The sequence below is a fragment of the Sander lucioperca genome, chromosome 22 (genome assembly GCF_008315115.2).
Source record: "Sander lucioperca isolate FBNREF2018 chromosome 22, SLUC_FBN_1.2, whole genome shotgun sequence".
NCBI classification, from domain to species: Eukaryota; Metazoa; Chordata; class Actinopteri; order Perciformes; family Percidae; genus Sander; species Sander lucioperca.
In genome coordinates this window covers 25,511,496-25,520,787 of record NC_050194.1, presented here as the reverse complement: position 1 = coordinate 25,520,787, position 9,292 = coordinate 25,511,496, and the positions used below count along the sequence as shown (strand labels likewise).

The window sequence follows — 9,292 nt, the reverse complement described above, 5'->3', positions numbered from 1 at the left end:
GACGTTCATTAATTAAAAGTTACGCACTAAAGCTTTAAAGACTGCCGATTTAACTAGTGTGGCTCAAACTGTATGAATGTAAATGATCACATTCACTTCTATTTGAGATTAAATGAAGACTGATCCCGGGAGTTAACTGCGTGGGCATGAGCCATTAAGTCTCACCACACTCTAGTGTCATAAGTTTATCAGGCAGCATCAGCCCATTAACACACAACGAGGACCATTGTCACACGGAGGCAGAACAGGAGAAAGACAGCGACGCAGTGAAAGAGGAATATTCTCACTGGGGTTTTTGTGCTCTCGCATGCCTGGCATTCCAACAAGCAGTAGTGTAGGCTGGCCGCCTGGACGCTGTTACGCAACAGGCAGATGTTTGTGGGAGAGAGGGAAAGCTAAAGAGCACAGAGTCCATTCTGTGGGGACCTGCAGTGAGGGATTGTGGGATAGGTGGAGACCGAGCTGACCCGGGCCAGCGTTAGGGCGGTGCTCACTCCAGGGACAGACTTTGACTAACGCCTAACAAAATGACTTAAGACGTGAATTACAAAGCACTGACGAACCCTTAAAGATGATATCATGATTGGATATTCTTTGACCACCCATTCATCTTATATATTATCCCTTTCAACAGCAGAGAAAAAATTTAAATATTCTTAAATATAGTGCAGGGATTTCACAGATTTAACCCTCAGAAGACAAAAGACGCACCGGTGAGTCCAAGCGATGTTTGACAACACTCCTACTCAACAAGCAATATTACAAAATTTCATTTTAGACATTGTATTTACTATTTTATTCATATATTACCCTACTTTTGTGAACCCAAGACTTTTGTAAACCCATTTCAAGCACCAAAACAATTGACTTTAGGTTTGTTTTCACAAAAGATTTCCAAATTCCCTTTTTAAACATTGCTCTGGAACAAATTTCCGGCCTCACTATACAGAAAGCTGAGTTTGTTTGAACATTTTAATATGAAACATATGGGGATCAGGTTATTTGCAAAAACCCTCAAAAGGAGAATTCAAGAAGATATCTAAAATGAGTGGAATAAACGGAAGTGGCGGATCAAGTTTGAACTCTTAATACTCAACACTTTCATTTCTCTGTATGGTTCTTTAAAACTCAAGGCTCCAGGTTTTTTCATGGTTGCACCAAACACAGGAATAAAATGTTTTTAGTCACCCAATACTCAGTGTGGTTTTCTCTTTTTGGGAAACTTTGGGATTTTTAGCAACATTTCACATTGTGCTTGGCTGTACAACATAGAGACCTACCTCTACAACGTAGAGAGTAGTATGAAAACCCGAAAATCCGCATAGGGAGGTTGGTTGGTGGGGTGGATGGGTCAAACAACACAGGACTTTCACCCAGGAGACCGGAGATCGTGTCCTGCATGTCACGTTTCCTAAACCCAACTGTCCCGTTCTTCTTTACCAAAACCCAACCGTACTTTCTTCTTTTCCTAAACCCAACTGTCCCGTTCTTCTTTACCTAAACCCATCTGTCCCGTTCTTCTTTACCTAAACCCCAACCGTCCCGTTCTTCTTTTCCTAAACCCAACTGTCCCGTTCTTCTTTACCTAAACCCAACCGTACGTTCTTCTTTTCCTAAACCCAACCGTCCCGTTCTTTTTTTCCTAAACCCAACTGTCCCGTTCTTCTTTTCCTAAACCCAACTGTACCGTTCTTCTTTTCCTAAACCCAACCGTACATTCTTTTCCTAAACCCAACTGTCCCGTTCTTCTTTTCCTAAACCCAACCGTACATTCTTTTCCTAAACCCAACTGTCCCGTTCTTCTTTACCTAAACCCAACCGTCCCGTTCTTCTTTTCCTAAACCCAACCGTACATTCTTTTCCTAAACCCAACCGTCCCGTTCTTGTCCTGCGTGCCATGGAAACGTAAGCCCACCCACGACTTTTTCCTTAACCTAACTGCATCAAAAGTGACGCCAATAGTCCAGACCAAGCGCATTTAAATAAAGTGCGTTTAGATATGACGATAAAGGAGACTTTTAGCTGACATTTTTAAGGCTTTATGTGGACTTTTTTGATTCAATAGAAGCAATAAAATATATATGTCTGGCCCTTGATGTGATTCGCATTTTGGCCCTTTTTGGCCAATTTTGTGGCCCTTAGTGAAATTAAGTTTGACAGTCCTGGTTTAAAGGGTCCCGAGGTTAAATTGAACAGATGTGAAGACTTTGGCTCACCTGATCGAGCAGGTTGCTTGGCGACCGGCAGGGAGAGCTCGGTGAGGGGCAGGATGTAGACGTCCGGGCTGCCCTGGGAGGCCGGCGAGGCCAACGTGGACATGTCTGCATGGTACTCCTCCCCGTCCACATTCTTGAATTCCTGGAAAACAGATACACAAACACCGAGAGGTCAAAGGTCATGCAAAGGAACAGGTTGCTTGCATTAGACTCGCGACACGGGTTGTAGGACGTGAGGACATGAACATGCAAAACTTGGAAACAAACCTCACAAGCTTCGCTGATGTGCTTTTAGGGGCATTGTAGATCATATAATCCAGGAATCTTTAAGTGAGGTGGCACAGGGGGGACCAATAATCAGTAAGGGGGAGGGGGGCATTTTAACAGAGTACAGCACAGAAAATCTGTTTAGAAATATAGTAAATATTGGATAGGATAGAACAACATAATGCAATTCTGCCAAATAAAACATCACATTCATCATTAATTTAACTTGTTTTCATTTCAAACTAATTGTATATCAGAATACAAAACACATTTTCTATAGGCTCAGTCTGCCACTTTTAAAAAAACAATTCCAGTGCTGGTTCCATGGTGTCCAGACTTTTGGATAGTCGTCATGGAAACATTAATTAGTCATGTGACAAGGGCTGGGAAGATTGGCAGAACAGGCAGCTAAGTGACAGAACTCTGATCCAATGGAAATCACAGTTGTCAGATTGACAGCACTCTAGCCCAATGGATTGGGGGGGGCGGAGGGGGGGGTTAGGGCACCCCTACTAGCCCCGCCCCTGCATATAATGGGTGCATATCTACTCAATGCAATATGTAATATTTGACTGCATCGATGTACATATATGTAGAAAGCGAGAGAAAATGTTTGAAAAAAAAAAAGAAAACACAATCCAAAATTGATTATTTTGGCTCGACCATTGAGCTGAGATAAACTGAGGCAAGCTGTCCTGGGCCCGCTTCAGTGTTTCTCTGAGCCATTTGTGAGACCGATTGGAAACATCGTAGTGCAAACGAAGCCATTCTGATTTACCCAAAAGATTAATTGTGTGCTAACATTACACAAAACTCAATCCACAACTTCGCAAGTAAGCCTGATGATTTTAGTGTTGAGATGCTTTCTGGAAGCATGCAGAGCATAGCTTGGAGAGAAAGGCTTCTGTGACTCACTCTCACTCAGCATGTAATATATTAAAAGAAAAAGTCACATCAAAGCCAAATATGAGCATATTCAAAAAATAATGAGAAAGGGGAAATTACTTTTGACTTGATACTGCATTTCTATTTCCCCAAATGGCACAAAGGAGGAGATTGATAAACTCTGAGAGGCAAAGAGAGATTTTGGACATGAAAAAAGAACTGAACAAAAGTGTTATCTGTTAAGAAGATTGACAGTGACCGCTTTGGACTTGATAACTAAAAAGTGGCTTGAACAACATGTCCAAATAAAAAAAAATATAGAAGAAGTAACATACAAACTAAGAGGTAACTTTTCTTTGCATGAAAAAAAGATGGATGAAATGGCTGAAATCTCCATGTAATGAGAAACCGGCTCTTCCTACCTGAGGTAAACTAAGTTTGCTCTATTTATTAATATCGTTACGTGTAACTGTATTCATGTATTTCAATGTTTTTATTTTTTCCTTCTCTCTTGCTCTATTTTTTAAGTACTTTCTACTCTCTTTTTATTTGATGGATCGACTCAAAGTGAAAAACTATTCTGTAATTGTGTAATTGCTCTTGGAGTGATGATATGGATGAGATGAATGAGTAGTATAAAAAAGAGATGCATCAATGTCGGATACAGTTGCAATATTTCAGAACATGCAAGCTTTTGAAAATCCCTTGGTTGTAATGTTTTTTTTGTTTTGTTTTTACGAGTTTCTATGTTAGTGTGTTAGACTGAAGCCTGGTGTGGATGAACAGTGAGGAGCCTCTGAATGATTCCTTTTGTGTGTCGAAGACACATTGCAGGATGAAGCAGAGGATGAAGAGGGGAGAAGGGAGGGAGTTGGCTGCATCCACAGACCGGATGTCGAAATAAAAGTCTCTTAGTTGGGAGCTGAAGAGCAGTGGGGTCCCAACACTGGAAAAATGTGACCTGCTGCAGCCACACACACGCACACGCACACGCACACGCACACACACACCTCCATCTCAAACTTCATCCTGTCCCCCAAGAATGCGAGCACATACACACTTATGCACACTTGCACACCCTCTCTCGGCCTCAGATCCAAATGTTCACACGGCCCCGCTCGCCCTCCCGTACAACATGTGGTTTCACTCTCCACATCGACACACACACACACACACACACACACACACACACACACACACACACACACACATTTACAGCACAGCATAAGTATCTCTTATTTCCCATACATCTTGCCGTAAAAGGTGCCAAAACTAGGCCTGCAAATCCTGAAATGTTTTGTTATTTTTGCAATTAATCGATTAGATCTTTACTAAGAAACTAAATCAACAAATAGAAAAAAACCCATTACATTTTCCCAGAATGCAAAGTGACATCTTCAAATTGTTTTGTACAATCAACAGTCCAAAACTCAGAAGATAATACAACGATATCAAACGGGCAAAAGCAGAAAATCGTCAAATTTGAGAAACTGAATCAGATAATATTTGATAGTTTTGCTTGATGAATGTTTTTCCAGCTAATCAATCAACTGTCTAAACTGGTCAGGACTCAATAAAACCAGCATAAACAGACTTACACTTGGTTTTTCACATGAAAATCTGCAAAAAAAAAAAAAAAGATTTCATACAAAGTGATTTCATCCATCTGTCCAACAAACCTAAATGATTTCATCATTTGTTTTGTCCTTTAAATCCCAATTTCCATCTTAATACCACAAAACTTCCCTTTTGGTTAAATAAGCAGCACAAAGCTCAGTGTACAGTGTTTCTGTGACAACACAGCATCTCCTCTTCTTACCTTTCCTCAGAGTCCACCGGTAAGGTTGGCATGTCAAACGCCCTCAGCTTTGGTTTCAGCATCTCAACCTCTCTGGTTTTGTTAATACACCCACATAACGACACACACATACACACTCAGTGCTGCCCCCCCTAGGTTCCCATTTGTGTGCAGGGCAGCAGGAGGTTGGCGGTGCCAGGAAGAGCAGGCTGCAGAAAAAGGCCACATCATTCTGCAGAGAGAGAGTCATTGTTGAGTCCAGAAGAGGAGGAAGAGGCTTCGTAGCTGACCACTGACTGTCCCCGGGACTGCTGGGGACGGAGGGATGGAGGGAGGGATAGAGGGAGGGAGGGAGGGAGGGAGGTTGGGAAATGAGAAGCTGGGGAGAGGAAGGAGGAGGAGCACTCTATCTCCCAGTTCACAAGGCGATAACCAAACCTGTGTCGTCTCACGAGGGAGAGAGGAGAGAAACTGAGCCCCCACAAAAATGTGGGGGAGAAAATACAAGTGGGAGGGGGGGGGAGGTTCACATACTATACATGTGACATCACTCGCTCTCTTCCTCTCTTTTTCTCTCTCTCCCAAAAGCCAAAGAACATCTGTCAGTCCCCCTCCCCACAAAACCATGGCCACACACACACACACACACACACACACACACACACACACACACACTCTTCTGGTTCACACTATACTTGCGAGGACTGTCCACTTTTAATCCTGACCTCTGAACCTGAACTTCCACTTCATCACTACAAGCCTTAACCTGAACACTAAACTTAACCAGTAGTGGAAGCTTATAGCTTATTACGCTAGCTTTCAAAGTTGTCAATGCTTCGGTTTACATGTAGGGACCCTCATTATGCTACCATTGAAGTGTGGTGCTATTTTGAGCCTTGTTGGTGGTGTAGAAATAGCGATTTACCCTCTGCCCCGAAGGCTAGCGTTATAAGCTAACCACCGGGTTTGCGCTAGCTTGTTTCAAGCTAGAGACACATTCGATTAGCATGAAAACATATCCCAGAGAACGGTCGACTCGGTACACGTGTTATTAACCCCTAGGTTCATTTTGCGCCGGAATTGTCCTTTAAGGGTTTCAAGAACATGATTTAAGGTTTATTTAAATCTGTTGTCCCTGAATGAATTTAAAGAAATGTGATTGACTAAAATCCTCATATTTAACCCCAAACTATTGCCTCTCACAGCCGAGAGGATCGTTGGAGGAAGTTTCTCATCTTTCCTGTCTGTAAAACACAGAGAGCTCTTTTCTCTCGTCTCCTCTTGATCCCCTCTTCCTGCTCTGGGAGAGGTTGTGTCTAATTCCAGATGGGGGCCCGCAAGGCCGGATGCACCGTGGCCTCATGGGTATGCCCTTCCTCACGCCCTCGCGCCCTCTCTCTTCCCCCTGCCTCCCACCCTGGCTGGCCCCTTCCTCGGACGCACCCTGACAGGTCCGAGCTGGGTGGTCCAAAACACACACGAGGCACATCATATATGCGACAACAACTCAAGATGCACACTTATAAACACACTCAACAGTGCTCAAGAAAAGACAGGATGTTTTGTTATATGGCTACAGACCAATGGCATAACTTTGGGTTCAACATTGGGGGTGTTGAGATCTCCACTTTTGAGCAAAATTTAAATTTTGAGCATATCAAACACTTTATTTCCTGCATTCTGGTGAAGTTTTCTGCAATAATTTGTGCCTTTTCTGCATCAAGTTAAGGTGCAAATGTCTTTATTTATATAAAGGAAATTATAATAGGTTTTTGGGGCGGGTTGCACTGGCCAGTTTTGATTATTGGGGGGGGGGGGGGTAACCCAAAACTGGCCGGGGTAAATGAGTCAAAGAGTTTAAATGCTGTGGCAAGCAAATATTTGTTGTTAAGATAAACATAATTCCTAATAAAACATCCCAGAACACGTGTAACGTTTTGAATCTGCAGAAAGTTTGGAACAATATAGGAGATTGATTATAATAATAATAATAATAATACTGACATAAATAAAGACATTTGCATGCAGAAAAGGCACACATTGTTGCAGAAAAATTCACCAGAATGTAGGAAATTAAGCGTTTGATGTTCCAAAATTTCGTGTGGGACGACCACCAGCCATCCCAGTTATAATTTCCACCGCCCACCCCACAATGTTGAAATAAATGCCGTTGCACAAAGAGAACCTAATTTTTCAAACAATCTTACATGTTCCTGAGTCTGTGAGAAAAGTCATCCGACAGGTTTAACCGTGTGCTTCTCACGTAAACGTCGACTGAATTATGTGTTAATTGCCTACATAATGTTGTGTCATAAATTTACAATTTGAAGAATAAATCATGTTGATTTGACAGTTTCAACTGCCGTGCGGGAATATGAATCACAGTTGGGGCTTTTTGTAGAAGAGAAAAGATGAAAGGTGTAATGCATCACAGTAGGGTGTATAACCAATTACTTTCTTATCTTGATTTATCCGTCAATTGTTTTTTTCAATTGTTTTTTTCAAACATTTAATTTGGGTTGAAGTTTCCAGAGCCTAAAGTGGTGCTGTGAAGCAAAGTTTTGATGAGAAGGTCCCAATGTTGTCTGTGTCTTGTAACTTAAATGCGGATAAAAAGATTTAATCACGTGGCTCTTCTAGACTTGTCATTGGACGGAAGGGCGTTGGAGGGTGGGTGCTGATGGTGCTGCAGCACCCCCTAGTGGCTGAGAGGGAGTGCTGTGCTCCCCGAGTGAAAATCATTTTTCAATAATTACATTATTGATTTATTTTTCAGCAGATGAGGTGCATGTCAGAAAAAAGTATAATTTTTTTTTTAATATTCAAATTTAATGAATTCCTTCGATCTGACGTGACAGCGTCATCACGTCACTTCAGACAGCAGTCAGTTGAGAACTGCACCTGGAATGCGATCAATCAATGTTTATCAGGAAGAACATCAACGGAAAATGGGGATTTAGTCGTATTATCAAATAGACCATACAAACTTTATTGGCAAGGATTGTTGGGTGGACATTATTATGCAGCCTATCGATTAAAATATGGCCGGAAAGATATTTTCGGCAGGAGGTGCTGGGGTGCTGGGGAGGGACCACTCTACCTCTGTCTCCTTTTAAAAATTCACTCGCCCCTCCCCTCCGTGAAGTACAGCTGAATCGCAATCGCGTCAAGACAAATCTGATTGGCCAATACACACTGAAGATAAATTAAATAATTTTAAAATTACTAAAAGGATCCCTCTCTTCCTCCCATACTCCAAACAGAACAGAAACAACAACCAGAGATACTTATAAGCTATCATTTTATTGTCATCGCAGTTTTAAAGCTTTGCCACCAGGGGGTGCTGCAGCACCTGCAGCACCCCCACTTCCCGCGCGCAAAATTACGAATCCCACTATGGCCATGCCAAGACCCGCCCTACGAAGCAGCTCGATTGGTTGGGGTTAGGCATTTGACCTAGAGTGGTTAAGGTTAGGATAGCCGGGTCAGGGGATAGGACCTATACAAATGGGGTTACTTTACCTTGCGTAAGCATTGATGCCTGGCCAATAAATGCTATTGAAGGGCGGGTCTATTGAAGCGCTTCACGCGTCTATGGCCAGCATTGGAGACAGAGATGGCTACTAACGTTACATTATGTTACTAGGTAAGACACTATTTGTTTTTTTTCAATAACGTGTAATAGCAAATACCAAGCAAGGTTGAAATATGTTCTATTTGGGGCTGTGTCTCCCAGGGCCATTGGGGTCCGGAATTTCTCGCTTTTGTTGGCGTCCGGATCTCAGCTTTCTAATAATAGACGGGTCCAGCTGACAGGCGTTGCACTGAAATCTGTGACCCCTCAGAAACTGTGACTGCAAAACGGTGGTGCTGCTGCTGCTGCACAAATTATCTGGCCATGCGTGGTCGACAACGGGGGCGAAGAAGCGCGTACATACAGAAGTAGCGTAATCAAGGCTAAACATTAATGCAATCCGGTGTAAAAGAAGGACATCTGTCAGAATTTCCGGCTACAACTGAGCAATCCCGGAAGTGGAACATCGTGGATCTAGACTAGGAAGAAGAAGACTGCTAGCTGACGTGGATGTAACATAAAATAATTTTAAAAAAATCGATTTGCAAATGT

At 42.5% G+C, this 9,292-nt stretch overlaps 1 protein-coding gene across 2 annotated transcripts in view; it reads right to left on the bottom strand.

Annotated features, from left to right (window-relative positions):
* Positions 1-9,292, bottom strand: part of aatkb (apoptosis-associated tyrosine kinase b) — a 73,849-nt gene that overhangs the window by 22,692 nt on the left and 41,865 nt on the right. Inside the window, exons 1-2 of one of the 2 annotated variants that reach the window (XM_031315061.2) lie at positions 5,188-5,492; positions 2,217-2,358 (exon numbers count right to left, since the gene is read on the bottom strand). In XM_031315061.2, the coding sequence (XP_031170921.1) occupies positions 2,217-2,319 (103 nt within the window). In that variant the 5' untranslated portion in view covers positions 2,320-2,358; positions 5,188-5,492. Of the gene's footprint in view, positions 1-2,216; positions 2,359-5,187; positions 5,493-9,292 lie in introns of those variants that run through there. The other variant, XM_031315060.2, reaches the window with a different exon arrangement.